This window comes from Camelus bactrianus, chromosome 3 (assembly GCF_048773025.1).
Source record: "Camelus bactrianus isolate YW-2024 breed Bactrian camel chromosome 3, ASM4877302v1, whole genome shotgun sequence".
Classification (NCBI taxonomy): Eukaryota; Metazoa; Chordata; class Mammalia; order Artiodactyla; family Camelidae; genus Camelus; species Camelus bactrianus.
This window is the reverse complement of record NC_133541.1, coordinates 106,117,859-106,135,787: the sequence shown is the minus strand read 5'-3', so window position 1 is coordinate 106,135,787 and position 17,929 is coordinate 106,117,859. Positions and strand designations below refer to the sequence as shown.

Genomic DNA, 17,929 nt, shown 5'->3' with positions numbered 1-17,929 from the left:
AGCATCCGAAAAGATTTGTTAAAGGGGGTTTAAAGTAGAATTGCTTATCCTAGCAAAACAAGAGGGTTTAAAAAAGCTAATTTCTTCATACACGAATAAAATATAATAGTTTTCATATACTCACAGACTGAAATATGGAGGTGAAGAGTATCACCTTCAGTTATAAACATCTAAATAGATAGTGGTATCAAAAGACATTTAAAGAGCAGGCCACATAAGAATACACACAATTATGTGTGTAATTACTGCCATCACTAAACAAATTCCATATATATGTCCATGGTTATAAACACACATACTCACATATATGAATACATACATATATGGTGATAATCGGAAACTATCAGTTTATCTAGTAGTGGAACTAGTGAGACAGGGGAATTATAACCAATTCAGGGTTATGATTTCTTCTGAGATAACGGGGAAAATCTGACCCAGGTATGAGGAGAAGTAGGGGCAGAGAGGCTAAATTATAAAAGAGCATTCAGCCATTTCTATGTTTAAAAAAATAACACTGGAGTTGTAAAAATATATCAATAATTTTTTCCTAAGCATTATGTAAGTACCTTGATGTTTATTTTTAAACCTCAATGTAGGATACATTCCATTTTGATGCATAGCATACTGTATTAAGAACAAAGAACATTTTATTCCAAAAATTCATTATCTGAAAAATTTTGTTGTCTCTTTATGTTTAATAGCCAAACTGTGATGTGTATGTGGATCAATTACATTATTGCACCAGAGAAATGGATCCAGTCTGTGCAACCAATGGCCAAACTTACTCCAACAGATGCGTTTTCTGCAGTGAAAAGCTGTAAGAACACAAGACTAAATACTGACTCTTCCAAAATAATGAAGAAACCACCACAAAATGAGAGGAACACCCATGCTTCCGATAGTCTAGACACAGTGTAAATGGGAAATAACTGTGCTCTCTCTGTAAAAGCCACAGAAAACACACCTATACCTTTCCCTGAAGTTCTCATTTCTAAAAGTACTTTTGATTTCACCTCTCACCATACCCCTCCAGGATATTCTGCAAAAGCAGGAATCAATTTAACTTAATTTAATTATTATGACTTACTAACGGCAGTCTGGTGACCAATAGAATGTAATTCTGAAGTCCAGACACTGAATGATAATCTCCACAATGTAGCTCCGAGCTACAGGGAGCAGGACTGAGCAAGAAACCAGCCTGACTACAGAAATTTAAATCCCTCAAATTGAGCACTTCCTGCCAGGAAGAAACTCCTCTGATGGTCCACTTGGTCTGCTGAACTCCATGGCATTCAGGACACATCACCCCACCTCCCTTCCTGTCCCCTACCCCAGAGGGAGCCTGCAGTCCCAGGCTCAGCCAGCCTGGCTACTTCCTACCTCATTTTCTCACATAGGTGTTTCCTCTCAGTTAATCCCCAAAGTGGCTTCTCTAACAGAGAGCAACTCAAACAATGGCAAATCCATCCTCTCTCTGGCCTGGGTGGGCTCCAAGGCTGAGTCAGGAGGAGTCGAGGAGCGCCTGGTCAGGAGGACCTGGGTAGGGTTGGGGGCTCCGAGGGGCCCCGCTGCTCCTGGAATGGAGCACAGCCTCTTCTCACTGCCTCACGTGCAGGTGCTCCTCCCCGAGAAGCACTCAGTGCAAGATCAGGTGATTTTCCTATTTTTACAATATAATTTGTTTTTCTTCCTTTACAGCGAAAATAGTGGAAAATTCGATTTTAGTCATTATGGTGAGTGCTGACTGCCTCAGGCGCACACTTCTATGACTTTTATTGCAATCCTGTGCTGCCATGGATTCTACAAGCGATGAGTCCTCTCAGTCAGGCCTTGAATTCCTAGATGACCAGACAAAGCCCCCTAAGGTACACAAGATGGAGAACAGAATGTTGAAGAATTTTTCCAACTCTAAGAACCTGCAAATAAGCAATTCTTATTTTCTATGTTCAATTATTCCATGACAGTTGAAAAACCATTGATAACAGAAAATGTAATGCAATTTATAATCAGATATTTCAGTCAATAAAATGTTAAATAATATCATCTTTATTAAATACCCTTTCTTTCTTTGGTTGGTTAGTGGGCTGAAACACGTGAATACTTCTGGTGACTATAATTAAATTCCCAAAGGTGAACAAACAATATATTACTTGGGTGTTTGCTCAAAGCATAGACACTTGGACTTCTCTTGTTTTATCCCTATTTATCGTAATTATATAAGATGGGTATATTTATGATAAGAAGACTGTGGATTCTGAAGGTTGAACCTGAGTCCAGGTTACTCAGTGACAGATGGGATTTGTACTCCATCCTTCACCTGCCAGTGATCTTTCCACTGAGTCTGACTGAGGAGATGATTTAATTAGGGAGAAGCTAACAATGAATGAATCTCTGCCTTTGAAAAAGAGCCTCAAATATCTCCAAAGTGTCCCTCAAGCATCTCTGATGTAAAGCACAAATTTTTACCATGTCCCATGTAATGTAGTTGGAACCATGTAACTTAAGGCAATGTCCCATTCACTGCCAGATTTACTCCCCAGCTTTCACTCTCTCCTGTTCCAAAAAAATCAGATCTGGAGAGCTAATGCACAGGGTAGTGATTATAGTCAACAATTCTGTATTATAAACTTCAGTGTTCTTACTAACGGAAAAAAAGAATTAAGTGACATGACCGAGGTTTTAGGTAAGTACAGCATGGATGGTCTTAGAGAGCATTATGCTAAGTGAAATAGGTCAGACAGAGAATGATAAATACTATAAGACATCACTTACCTGTGGAATCTAAAAAAATGCAACAAACTAGTGAATATAACAGAAAAGAAACAGACTCACAGATGTAGAAAAGGAACTGGTGGTTACCAGTGGGGAGAGGGAAGGGGGAGGGGCAAGATGGAGGTGGAGGATTAGGAGGTACAAAGGATCAGGGGTAAAATGAGCTACAAGGATGTATTGTACAACATGGGGAATACAGCCAGTATTTTATAATAACTATAAATAGAGTATAACCTTTAAAAATTGTGAATCACTATATTGTATACCCATAACATGTAGTATTGTATATCAACTATACTTCAACTTAAAAATGATATTATAAAATAAATACATAAATAAATAGCTTTAAAAAATAATAAAAAATACAATGGTATCACTGCAATATATAAATTATCAAATCATCATGTTGTACACGTTAAATTTACTCTATGTTGCATGTCAGTATGTCTCAATTAGAAATATATATACTCGCATCCCGTCCCCAAGACAAGCTTCTCCAAAACCTGGCTGCACAGGGGACTCCTCTGGGAGCTTTTACAAAGTCCCACTGCCCAGGCCTCCTCTAACTACCAGTTCACACTGTTGATTGCAGGATAGTGCGTTCATACTCTAGAAAATTTCCCACGGAATTCTAACATGCCTGTAGTTTTTTTTTAATCTTTAGGGTGCAGGCCCTGAATTATCTGATTATCATTCCCAGACTCTTCTTTTTCCTGCTTGATTCTCTGTACCATTTTGAACTCACTTGCTTGGAAAGCTTTCACCTGCCTTTTCCATTTTAGGATCTCTGACTCTTCTCCATACTTCTGGGTACATCAGATCAAGTTGTCCCCCAGGCCTCCTGCTGAGGGAAGATTGACAATTACTTGTGAAGCATCTCTCATGACCTCCTTTACAGCTCCTAGGGAGGACACAGCATACCTCTGAGTCTTATCTGCCCTGCCCATCAAGCTCACCCCAGTCAAACTCCTCACCAGCCAACCAATGAAACAGACTGAGCAGGAAGGAGATGGCTGAGGAGGGAAGGTGAACAAGACAGCCACTGTCTCAGAGTCACCACTACCACTCCCCAGTTTCTCCCTGTGAGGCAGGTCAGGTCACTTGTTGGGGTTCTAGGGTGGCAGTCCTGGTGTGTACCATGGCCAGGAGGGCTGCTTTCCAGTTTGTTGACAGTTATTTTCCTGGACCTTCTTAAACATCTCTGGGGAAGCCTTCCAATAATGACTTAGGTTCTATTGAATTGTAGGGTTGGGGGAAGGAAAAAAGGTATAGTCCTCTAGGAGGTTGGAGCAATTCCTTTAGAAGGGAGGAAATTTCGAGAACCTGGCTCTGGTTTCTTTCCATCTAATATGTGTACCATTGTTACAAACACTCCTACAGGTATCTTCCACAGCCTGGAAAAAATGTCCCTCTTCTCACCATGGATCAAAGCTATTTTCATCATTAGCTTAGCATTTCCTTTTTCACTCTGGCCAGTCAATTTCAATCTTGGGCAAAATACCACATATCCTAGAGAATGAAGGAAGTAACTCCTGTTATTTTGAAAAAAGAGAAGGCTGTTTTATGAAGTTTGTAATCCTTAAGCTAGTAAACTGAAACAGTTCCAAATGCCTTTTTTAATAATTACATCAGTGGATTGCTTTTCCTCATTTCCCACATTCGAGAAGCTAAAACGGACTGGTGGGCAGAATGGGCAGTAGGTTTTAGGTCTTTGTTCATCTCTAACTGAAGAATTTTAACTAAATTCTTTTTCCCTTAGAGGCCCAGATTCCACAATTGTGAAATGCATAATGTAAGGAGGGGTGATGTGTTCTAATTTTGGCAATGCTTGACCATCTAATTTGTTGTTTGCCAGCCCTGAATCTACTAAAGTCAAGGCTTTACCTAAGAAGTGGACTCATGAATCCCTCTGCAGACAACTTACCTGCCTTTGAAGCTCAAAGCTGTCCCTCCATTTCAGAATAAGGTAAGCTGTGAGGTGTTAGCTAGAACCCCAAAAGTAGGACAGAATGCTAATATATTTTTCTTGTTTTAGTAAATACATGCAAGACATTCTCTTCCCCAGTAGCAGGACGGCTCATTTAAAAATTTACACACAAAAAATTATATTGTCAAGTAGAGTATGAGGTTATTAAAAATAGCATATTACAGTTTTTTTTTTCAAATAAAACATTTTAAATAGTTGGCTCATTTTAGGTTGTTTTTTTTTTTTTTACTAATGCCACAAAAATCCTCTTATTAATTGCAATAAATAGGCAATAAATAAGAATTTCTACTGCAAACAGATGTGAGTACTTTTTCCATAAACTGTGTTATTTTCTTATTTTTTAACTTTTTAATCTCTGCTTTGATTGTAGAAAATATCTTTATAAAATCATCGATTTACAAGTATCCAGTAAGTTAATACTAATTGATTGGGAAGTAGAAAATGGTAAAATTTTAAACTCATTATATTGAAAAATTTGACACAAAACTCACCAAAGAAAATGTACAACAGAATGAGTCTTCAGGTATGGTAGTATCAGAATTGTTAACCTGCACACTTTTGGGGAAAAAAAAATAACTTTATCACTAGCGTACAGTGCTTATGTGGAGTACTTTCTGCCTTTTTTCTTGGACTCCACTTATGACTAAAGTTACTTAGGTCAGCACCTCATTTCCCTACCCCCTTCCTTTAGGTTATTTCATACACATGTAACACAGTTAGATCATTTTAGATTAATTTGTTACCATCTGCATTCTACCTAGGTATCCTCCAACCTCCCAAATAATGTTTTAGTTTACATACATCAGGATTTACTTTTTGTGCTGTAAAATTTTTCGATTTAGACAAATGTAGATTTCATAAATGCACCATTACAATACATTGCATAAAATTGCTTCAGTTGGCAGATGACATGACCTTTTATGTATAAAACCCTAAATATTCCACCAAAAATCTTTTAGAACAAATTCAGTAAATTTGCAGAATACAAAATCAACATAGAAAAGTTAGTAGCATTTATATACAATATGAACTATTTGAAAGAGAAATTAAGAAAGCAACCCCATTTACAATAGCATCAAAGCAATAAAATATTTAAATATAAATTTAACCAAGAACGCAAAAGATATATACAATGAAGGCCATAAAAGTCTGATGAAAGAAACTGAAGAAGACACAAATAAATGGAAAGATATCCTGTGTTCATTGATCAGAAGAATTTATATTGTTAAAACACCCATACTACCCAAAGTCATCTATAGGTTCAATGCAATCCCTATTAAAATTCCAATGGCACTTTGCACAGAAATAGAAAAAAAATCCTAAATTTGTATGGAACCACAAAAGACCTCACAGAACCAAAGCAATTTCAGAAATATCAAAACTGAAGATCTCATACTTCCTGGTTTCAAACTATATTACAAAGCTATAGTGATCAAAATGGTATGGTACTACCATGAAACCAGAACCATACCCTAATGGAACAGAATAGAGAGCCTAGAAATAAACTCACATATACAATCATATATACAGTCAACTGATCTTCAACAAAAGGTAAAGGATAGTCTGTTCAATAAATGATATTGGCAAAACAAATCACAATGCAAAAAAATGAAATTGGGCCCTTATCTTACACCATGCACACAATAACTCAAATAGGTTAAAGACATAAATGTAAGATCTGAAAGCATGAAACTCGTAGAAGAGAATATAGGGAATAAGCTCCTTAACACCACTCTTGGCAATGACTTCTTGTGTACGACACTAAATGCACAGGCAACAAAAGCAAAAACCAAAAGTTGAACTACATCAAACTAAAAAGGCTCTGCACAGCAAAAGAAAAAAGATAACTTCAGAATGGAAGAAGATATTTGCAAACCACATATCTGATAAGGAGGTTATGTGTATCCGAAATGTATAAGGAACACATACAATTCAATAGCCAAAAAGTCAAACACCTCAATTTAAAAAAAAATAAGCAAAAGGACTGAATACTAGACGTTTTTCCAAGGAATACATACAAATGGCCAATAAGTATATGAAAAAGTGCTCAGCATCACTAATCATTAGGGAAATACAAATCAAAGTCATAATGAGGTATCACCTTTCTCCTGTTTAGTTGGCTATTTTCAAAAACACAAAAGTTATGAAGTGTTAGAGAGGATGTGAAGAAAAGGGAACCTTGCTCTCTGTTGGTGGGAATCTAAGTTGGCACAACCACTATGGAAAACAGTATGGAGGTTCTTCAAACAACTAAAAAAGAGAACCACCAAATGACCCAGCAATCCCATTTCTGAGTATATACCCAAAGGAAATAAAATCAGTACCTTCAAGAGATATCTGTGTTCCCACAGCCACTGCAGCATTCACAATAGCCAAGATATGGAAACAACCTAAATGTCAGTTGATGGGTGAATGGATAAATAAATTGTGAAAATACATACATTTATATATATTATATACGTACATAATTCAGCCTTAAATAGAAGGAGAGCCTGCCATTTGAAACAACATGGGTAAACTTGGAGTACATTATGCTAAGTGAAATAAGCCAGACACAGAAAGAAAAAACCCTGCATGATCTCACTAATATGTGGAATCTAAAAAAGTTGAATACATAGAAGCAGCGAGTAGAATGGTTGTTACTAGGGGTGGGGAAGTGAGGAAAATGGGGAGGGCACATGATCAAAGGGCACAAAGTTACAGCTATGTGGGATGAATAAGTTTAGAGAGTTAATGTATGGCATTATGATTATATTTAATAATACTGAATACTAGAAATTTTCTAAAAGTAGATTTCAGGTGTACTCATCACATACAAAAAATGATAACTAGGTGAGGAGATGATATATTAATTAGCCTGACTGTAATAATCATTTTACTATGTAAATATGTATAGAAATCATCATATTGTACACTTTAAATATACGCATTTTTATCATGAAAATTAAATTAATAAAAAAGAAATTTCCTGGCAGTTAGTGATTACTCAACTTTATAATCATGTTCTGTCTGCAAGTATGCTCATTCTCTATTCAACACGCACTTCCCTTCCCATGAGAAAGAATTCAAGCATCACACTCCAACCTCTAGAAACATGGTTTACAAAGAATTGTCCTTGTTTCTAGCCCAGTACTTTTATCTCCTGGTTTTGTTATTAAACCCCTTTGGTCTCTCCTGTGGTATGATACTTATTAGAAGAATCCAATCACTTTTGAACATTTAGGAAATTTGGACTTAAATAATTCAGTTTTTAAGCATATGTGGCCTCTTAAAAAAAAAAAACAACGTACTAGTCACTCACCTAGGGGAGGGTCCAGTATTAATCTTAGCTGGTGTCTTTGCATGCTTAAGTTAAGTAGCTCATCTCTATTATTGCCCAGAGTGGTGAGTTTCTTTGCCCCCCACTTAATGGTAATAATGACTTAGGAAAGATCAAGACTGCTCTAAGTTCCTAGACTTTGTCTTTTAAAATGTCTATCTTCTCAAATTCATAGTGTGTTCCTTCTTACCACCATCTCTGACATAATTTGAATAAGATATACATTTTTTTTCTTCGTGAAGTTGTATTAAAAAAATCCACACACCTAACATTTCCTTTTCTGGTAAATTTAGAAGCCAATTGTGAGTCAGAGATTATCTCTCCTGCTCTTAATCTCTGTCAATAAATATATATAAGTGTATGGAACATATAAAGAGCTTTCACATAACTTCACCTCTAGGCTTCAGTTTGTTTTTCCCTAAAATATCCTGCCCCAAAAGAAATGGTCTATTACAAGCATCTCTGATGGTGTCTAAATCAATAATTCAAAGAGACTAACAGTCACTTTACTATTTGTGGGTCCTTCGATTAAATTGGCCTGGAAAAGTATTCATCTTAAATTTTTTTTTTTTAATGGAGTACTGGAGATTGAATCCAGGACCTCATGCATGCTAAGCATGTGCTCTACCACTGGGCTATACCTTAAATGTTTCTTTCTAAATACTGGGTTTCTTCACTGTGAAAAAGGAGCAGGTAGGATCAGAGTGACAAATGTTTGCCAACTACACAATTTAAACGAAGACAGTTTAAGGATTTTACCTGTAACATTTAAGACAAGCAAAGGAGTTAGGAATTATTACTCTCATATTTAAAATAAGAAAGTATATATTAGCAAGTCTAAATATTGAGTCAAAATTAGTAAAGGACAGATAGAGTTTGGACCCTATCTCAACTGCCAAAGCTCTTTCCAGTGACTCAGACTGTGAAGCAGATTAGTTAATAAGGAAGAAGGTAACTCTGATCAAATATCTCACTTACTTGAAAAGCCTCCAGTGTCTTCAATTACCTATGTTAAAGATAAAATTATTGAATATCAAATTTAGGGCATTGCTTCATCTGCTCTCAACTTAACTCCCCAGCTTCTATTTTTCTTCTACCCCAGAAAATTCGCAGCCTGAGCTCTGGCCCAGGCTTCAAAGCTGACTGGTCCTGACTGGTCTGGAAATTTCAAAACATACCACTGCCCAGGCCTCAACGACAAACACTTGTTCCACAGTCTTAGTGGTGAGACTCCTAAAAAGGTCTTAGCTAATATCAAGTACTGGTTGTCAAATTGTACAATAACAGTTTTTCACGATGTATGTAAACTATTAGGGGAAAGCGGTTAAAATGGACTGCTCTGTCTTACTTCTTACAATTGTAGATCTACAATTGTCTCAAAGTAAAAGAAAGAGAGAGAGAAAGGAAAGGAAAGAAAGAAAAAGAGAAAGAAAGAAAAGGAAAAAAAGAAAAAAATTGAAAAAGAAAAGAAAGTTTCAATTGAAGACCATTCATTTCTGGTATTGAAAGCTACCAAGGGTCTATCTAGTACATATCTAATGACAGTTCATCAAACTCTTCTTTTCTTGCTTTAATTCTCTTGTTCCTTTCCAACTCAATTGCTTGGAAAGCTTTCAACTATCTTCTCTATCTTAGAATCTCTAACTTCTCTATCTTAGAAAAATTTTTTTTACCAGCTCTCTTCCCTGTAATTTTGGATTCATCAGATCAAGTTGTCCCCAAGCCTCCACCTGAGGGAAGATCTGTTGAGAAGTATTTGTGAAGCATTCCTCTGATCTACTTGACAGCCCCCTGCAACGACACAGAATATGGCTCTGTTTCGTCTGCCCTGGCCCTTCTCTTTCCCCACTACCAATAAGAGCAACTTAGCTAGAAGGAAGATTGAGGAAGAAGGTGAAGCACATAGTTCCAGTTTCCAGAGGCGGTGGCCTCACTCTCTATGGCCTCCCTGTGTCAGGGAGTTCAGGTGAGGACTAGGGTGTGAGCCCCAGTGAGGGTGCAGCAGTGCTGTGAGGGCTGCCCCAAATGCTCATTTTCCTTAAATGTACCAGGTTCCTTATGAGCTGATGGAAAGGGCTGGGGAAGTAGGCAGCCGCTTTTTGCCTGTACAAACAGGACTTGGTCCAAGGCTTTCTCTCACCTATCTTGGAACTTTCAGGTCACCTGTGAGGGTTTAGAGAAGAAAAAGAAAAGGTTCACCTAAATTAGGAATCCAGGGGGCTGGAACCGTCCCTTTACCAATAAGAAATTCATCATGTGTGGACTGTGGACTGTTTTTCTCTTCATAGAAAAATCAGGATTTTTCCCTGTTCATGAGTTATAAACCATTCTGAAGTTTTCATCCACAGATTTGATAAAATGCCTTTCATCTCATCATGAATCGAAGCTATTTACATCATTTTCTTTGCATTTCTTTTTTGTTCTGGTGAGTAAAATTTCCAGTCCTGAGTTAAACCACTTCACAGATCCCAGAAAATGCAGGAAACAACTGCTATCAAGTAATTTTACTGGGTTTCTCATACTTAAACTGATAAAGTGAAAATGAGCATGTGACAGATGTCTGATTTGAAACTTGCATCAGTGGATTGCTTCTTTTCATTTCCCATTAGACAAGTAGAGACAGACTGGTGGATCAGAATGCGCAGTAGGTTTTATGTTTTTTCATCTGTAACTCAAGAATTTCATTTTTTTTTCATGTTCATTTTTCATTAGAGTTTATTACAAGATATTGAATACAGTTCCCTGTGCTATACAGAAGAAACCTGTGGGGTTTTTTCAACCTATTTTTACATACAGTGGTTAACATTTGCAAATCTCAAACTCCCAAATTTATCCCTTCCCACCCCCTTTCCCTGGTAACCAAAAGATTGTTACTATGTCTGCAAGTCTATTTTATAGATGAGTTCATAGCGTCCTTTTTTTTTTTTTTCTTTTTAGATCCCACATATGAGTGATATCATATGGTATTTCTCTTTCTGGCTTACTTCACTTAGAATGACGATCTCTAGGTCCATCCATGTTGCTGCAAATGGCATTATTTTATTCTTTTCATGACTGAGTAGTATTCCATTGTATAAATATACCACAACTTCTTTATCCAGTCATCTGTCAATGGATATTTAGGTTGTTTCCATGTTTTGGCTATTATACATAGTGCTGCTATGAACACTGGGGTGCATGTATCTTTTTGAATTAAGAGTTCCTTCCAGATATATGCCCAGGAGTGGGATTGCTGGATCATATGGTGAGTCTATTTTTAGTCTTTTGAGGAATGTCCATACTGTTTTCCACAGTGGCTGCACCAAACTACATCCTACAAACAACAGTGTAGGAGGGTTCCCTTTTCTCCACACCCTCTCCAGCATTTATTGTTTGTGGACTTTTGAATGATGCCCATTCTGACTAGTGTGAGGCAATACCTCATTGTAGTTTTGATTTGCATTTCTCTGATAATTAGTGACTGACAAAGATTTAATTTCCAAAATATATAAACAGCTCATAAAGCTTAATAAAAAAACAAACAACCCAATCCAAAAATGGGCAGAAGACCTAAACAAGCAATTCTCCAATGAAGACATACAAATGGCCAATAGGCACATGAAAAAATGCTCAATATCACGAATTATTTCTTTTTATTTTCTGATTCCTATGGCTAGGACTTCCAATACTATGTTGAAGTGAAGTGGTGAGAGTGGGCATCCTTGTCTTGTTCCAGATTTTAGTGGGAAGGCTTTCAACTTTTCACTGTTATTATGTTGGCTGTGGGTTTGTCATAAATAGCTTTTATTATGTTGAGATACATTCCCTCTATACCCTCTCTGGTAAGAGTTTTTACCATAAATGGGTGTTGAATTTTATCAAATGCTTTTTCTGCATCTATTGAGATGATCAAGTGGTTTTTGTGTTTTCTTTTGTTGATGTGGTGTATCACATTGATTGATTTGCATATGTTGAGCCATCCTTGTGTCCTGGGATGAATCCAACTTGATCACAGTGTATGATCTTTTTTATGTGTTACTGGAGTCTGCTAATACTTTGTTGAGAATTTTTGTGTCTGTGTTCATCAAAGATATTGGCCTGTAATTTTATTTTTTTGGTAGTGTCTTTGTCTGGTTTTGGTATCAGAGTATAATAGTGGCTTCATAGACTGAGTTTGGGAGTTTTTTCCTCCTGAGAGTTTTTATAAAGGCTTTCTAAATGTATTTTGCTTTACATGTTCCTATTGAGCTATTTGAACCAGACTAGTTCTCCTGTCTTGTTAATTATTTGAACTTTTTGCCAGAAGAACCTAAGGAATTTTCTTTATGGCACTTGATAATTTATCTTTCATCTGATAAGATGATTTGCTTTAAGGCAAGTACAGCCTTGTGACCACTTGAAGAGTAAGGCAAACTATTACCTAGAGTATAAATGAATCTGATTTTCCAATAAGCACAATATTCAACTTTGTAATTTAGATATTGGTATATATCTCCCCACATGAGATGATTTAAGCATGTCTGTCTTTGACTTCTTTATGGATAGGATCCATTTGGTGGCCATATTCTTCCACCTATATACAGCTAGAAGATATGATTACAAGGCTGCCTTCAGTTTTAAGGGTTATGGCTTCTTTGATTTTCCAGATCATTAACGTTACCTGCCTGCATGGAATTCCATGATCCATTTTTCTGCTTTTATTGTCCTCCATAAACTTGACTCTATCTTCGATTTCTAAAACACTCTCCTAAACATCATTGATTTCAGAGTATTAGATAGGAGAATTTAATGATTATTTAGTTCACCATTTTCAAGCCAGCTTTATTTTGAGGATTTCTAAATTGAAGTAACAGGCTTGGTGTGCAGGGCTCACCCATTACCACTTGAAACAAGCTCTTTCATCTTCTTCCTCCCTCCCTCTCTCTTTCCATCTCTATATTCCATATGATACTAAATTTCATAAGGTAGATTTTATGTTATGACATTTTGTAAATTACCTTTTACTCCAGAGTTATCATTTTGCAGAAGACAAAATACCTATGAATTAATTTAATCAGACAGTAATAACTTCTTCACACAGAAGACTTGGAAAAAAATAGGAAGATTTTTTTTAGGTGCAAATACTTGAAAGTATAAAAGACAGAAATTGTGCATCTATTAACTTGTTCTAACAATTTTATTTTGACTCTTAATGTATACACATTATAATTGAACAAAATAGCTCTAAGATGACATAAAAATAAAACAATTTCCTAGATAGTTTGGATAGTAGAAATAGCATGATTGTATGTAGGAATTATAATGTATTATTATAGAGGGTAAATTTATAAACATTTAAAACCTCATTTAAAACTATAATTATCTGATAATAAAAGGTTAAAATTTTTAAAAAATGAATAACTCATTTGAGCCGGATGTGCTTCTAGGAGAGAAAATTCCCAAGGGGTAATGTCTGTGTCTAATTACAGTTCCCCAGACTCTTCTTTTTCTTGCTTTGGTTCTCTCACCCCTTTCTAGGCCACTTCCTTGGAAAACTTCCTCATCTTAGAATCTGTAATCACTCTGATGACCTTTCTCCCTCCCCATATTTCTGGGTTTATTAGATCAAATTGTTCTCAAATCTTCTCCAACTTTTAGAGCCTTTAGGCAGAACACTGAATGGCCTGTGTCTAATTTGCCCTGGGCCATCTGCCTTACCCCCATCAAGCGCCTCACTCACAGATGAAAGAATTCCTCAGTTGAACCTATGTGAACCAGGAGAAAGATCAAACAAGATAATCAATCTCCTGAGCTGTTCACCTTTGTCTTCTCCACCTTCTCTGTGTGAGGTAGGTCATGTGGGGAATCTAGGGAGGTAGCCCTGGTGCATAGCATTCTTTCCAGAAATAATAGTTCCTTTTCTCCTGAAGAAAACACTGAGATTCAAAAGTGTCTATTTTCTATTAATGCAGTACACATTCTTGCAGGCTTATCAGAGGATTGGGAGAGCACGTAGCACCTTTCTATGTGTGTAAAGAGGACTTCACACCTGCACTTTCTCTCACATGTTTAGGCCTTCTGTTCACGTGTTATGTCTTACTGATCTTTGGGTTGGGGTAACAAAAAGGGACTTGGTGACCTTAATTAGGATTCCAGGTGGTTGGAGCGGATCCTTTGAAAGTAGTAAACTTTAGAAAAGTGGACCCAGATTCTGTTTGTCTGTCCACTGGAGATAGTATGTGCACATATATTTCCCTGCTCTGTTAGCTGAGAGATCCTAGAAACAATGGTATTCCCATAGCAGAGAGCCTACCTAACACTTAGATCCTGGTTTCTAATCCTATTCTCCAATTAAATGAAGTAGAAGTCCTAGAGAAATGGCCAATTTTAGGAGGCGGGCAAGGAATAAACAAGTTGAGACTGGGGCATGCTATACTGCCAGAAAACAAGGAAGTCCTCAAATAACAAAAGAATGGTGGCATGTCAAAGAGACACTGGCCAAATGAAAGAGATCCCAATGGCCCAAGCTGGAAAAAAGCATGCTTATGAGGATAAACATTTATTTTATGGTAGAGACAGTGTTCAAATAAACAATATGAGTTCAAATTGACTTTTTGGAATATTGTTAACTGATTGAGTGCAAGTTGCTTGAGGCAAATAACCTTATCTATTTTGCTTACCATTCTGTCCTTACTGTCTGTCACCAAGGCAGGTATATAGTAGGCATGTAATTATATATGGTGAATTTAAAAAAGAGATTTAATGCAGACATTGACAAACACTAGTTCTTGTGCATCTACTACCTAAAGCAAAAAAATACTGCATAGCTTGTTGATAGAATTTCTACAAGTGCTTGAAATAATTTGGTCACACTGTTTTTGAACTGCCTATAGTAACTTAAGGATAGGATGGATGAATAGGAAGTTACTATATATGACTTTTCTTTCATTTATGTATACATTCATTGAGCAACTTTCTATTAGTCTTGCCTGGTAAATATCTCCCAAACACCAGCTTTCTCACAGGATTTCTATTTGGATACAGCATTTCATTCAATCATACACACATTCTACGTTCTGAAGTTCCCTGATCATAAGATATATGCAGTAGGTTTGTTAATCCATTGTGACCCAATAACTCTGTCCTGGAAATTCTAATCCATTTTAATGGTGTGACCTCAGGAAACTATTATGTAAAGGCATTCAGATTATTCTTATGATGGTGTATATTTGGAATACACTTCCATATATGAAATTCTATTATGTGTTAAACATCTTCCTGGTTTCCATTAAAGAATGGAAACTAATATAATAAATATACATCATATAACATTTTTATTCAAAAGAATGTTTAATGACAAATATTTTATATCTTAAACAAATAAGAATAAATTTCAGAAGTTCAATAGAAAACTTGGTACAATTAGTATTTTAGAACCTTGAAACCACTAAATCTTACAATTAGATGAAACATGAAAGGTGGTTGAGTCCCACTTTTCCCAGAGATAAGGAATTTTCTAACCATTAGGTATTTTTAAGATTTAGTTGAGAAGTTCATGTTTAACTATAAAATATGTCAGACACATGGGATGGCCGGACGAATCATGTGATTGCACATTCATAACAAAGCATCAGCAGTCAGCATAATGAGCAAATCTAAGTAGACCCTCCACTTTCTCTAGAGAAACCTTTGCCTTCAGCTGTAACACATCACCTTGTATCAAAACAATTCTTTGAAAATAACTAGAAAAACTTGATTAAAAATATAATTTATTATATAAATATTTATACTTTATATATTATATAAAATGATATATGTACAACACACACTATATATACATATATGTATATTATGTATATATATACATATGTAATTTCTGAAAGCACCAGAGAATTACCAGTGAAGCCAGGACTTGGGAGACCAAGATCTCAGATAAAGGAGGAATACACTGAAATAAGTCCAGTATCCTATGTGACTTTTCTCTTTAAGGTATTAGCCTGCATGTAATGGGCATGGGGTCAAGAAACCGAGATGAGCAGGCATTTGGTAATTGCATGAGAATAAGGACATAAACCACAACAAAAAGCATACAAATCTACCAAGGGACCCTGAAAGATATGACTCACTTTTACCAGTTTATAAGTGGAGACTACCGGCCATAATTTTTTATTTCAGAAGTAGTAAGAGCTGATGTTCTGAAACAGCCTACAGTCATCTGCATGATGTGACCCTCCCTGCCATTTAACTTCTATTACTATTCTCACCCCTATTCATTCCGCTTCACCCATGCTAGGGATGCCAGCTGCTTTGCTGTACCTCAGTTATGCCAAGCGACCCATCCCAGCCTAAGGGCTTGTACTCTGGCTCTTCCCTTTGCTTGGAATACTCTTCTAGCAGATAAACATTTGGCTAAATCTACCTCCATAAGGTCTTTGCTCAAATGCCAGTTCCTAATAAGGCTGTCCTGACTACTTTATTTTTTATTACATACCCACATGTCTATCCCAACACTCCCAATTCCCATTTAGCCAACCTATGTTTTTAAAAAATCAATCGTTATTTTCTAGTATCCTATAAAATTTACTTCTTTATTAGGTCTTTAGCTACTGTGTGTTTCTTCTACTAACAGGTTAGTTTTACGAAGACGGGGATCATTGTTTAAATATAGATTAAACGCACCTTGAATAGGGTTAAATGCATAGTAGTCTTTCAAAGTATTGTTAAATTAACTCATTTATTTCAATTCATATGCAGATTGGAGAAATTACTTATTCAAGACATAAACATTTTGAACATATGAAACAGGAAACAAATTCATAACTTCTCCCCTTCAAGTTGCTTTCCCTTTACGCTATCACACATTCAATTTCTTCTAACAACCACGGACAACTATGGTGTTTAGAACAGGTTGTTTGTCCCTAGGGTCACTAGAGTTATCGTGGAGGTTTTTTCTGACATAGAGCCCTTCTTGTACACACCAGAACTGAAGTTGGCTTGCCATAAGTCAGAGTCAAGGATGAACAGAACGGAGGAGCTCAAAGAGCTCAGCTTTACAACGTGAAACCATTTCTGGAAAGAAATAGAGGCACCTGCTGTTTGGATAAAATACATGGATCCTTTTCATGCATTTCACAGACATATTCCCTACAGAGAGAAGCCTGGATTTTATTTTATTTTTTGGCCAGCTTCTTTGAGAAGCCTTCAATGAAGCTGTCAATTTAGCTCCTTTATTCTTCTCTCACTCCACCCCCACAAATGCTCAAGAAAAATAAAGCACTGATTTAGAATTGATAGAAATTAAGATGTCAACAAAAGGTTCTCCCCTACTTTCTAGAAGACAAACTGGAACAAGGAATTTGTGTTCACTTTTTAAGGTGTGATCTTCCTAAGTACACAGAATCATTCCTGATGGACTGTGGATTGACTTACTGCCTCATAAACCACATGTCCTCTGCTCTGTCTTATCAGCAAAGCACAACTTTTGAAAGACTGGAAAGTGATAAGTCATCAAGGACCACCTCAGAAGAAGGTGAACATAGAGAGATAATGCACCTCCAAGTGGAGGCACTAATTAAGTGCCTTTTGTGAGAAGGGTTGGCACAGTGTGATCCTGGAAGATGAAACACATTGAGTCCGTCAAAACAAATTCCACACCAGGAGGCAGCAGAGGAAAGGGAAAGCAAAGTCCCAGAGGGCAGAGATAAGGAGCATTTCATCCAAGAAAGAAGACAGTGGGCAGAACATTAAAAGTGGGAAGATCATACGAAGGACACACAGTGATCTGCCAGGGTGTTTCTGGGAGCCTTAGGATACTCAGTACTGTATGTGCCCATTTTTGCATAGTGTCCTGATAGGGCAACATAGCATTTAGAAGGTTTATGGTGTTCCTGAAG

At 36.7% G+C, this 17,929-nt stretch overlaps 1 protein-coding gene across 9 annotated transcripts in view; it reads left to right on the top strand.

Moving 5' to 3' along the window:
• LOC105069853 (sperm-associated acrosin inhibitor) overlaps window positions 1-17,929 on the top strand; it is a 319,348-nt gene that overhangs the window by 80,112 nt on the left and 221,307 nt on the right. For 8 of the 9 annotated variants that reach the window (XM_074360895.1, XM_074360898.1, XM_074360892.1 and 5 more), the window contains 3 exons: window positions 702-817; window positions 1,699-1,865; window positions 4,628-4,738. In XM_074360895.1, the coding sequence (XP_074216996.1) occupies window positions 702-817; window positions 1,699-1,744 (162 nt within the window). In that variant the 3' untranslated portion in view covers window positions 1,745-1,865; window positions 4,628-4,738. Of the gene's footprint in view, window positions 1-701; window positions 818-1,698; window positions 2,044-4,627; window positions 4,739-17,929 lie in introns of those variants that run through there. The other variant, XM_074360893.1, reaches the window with a different exon arrangement.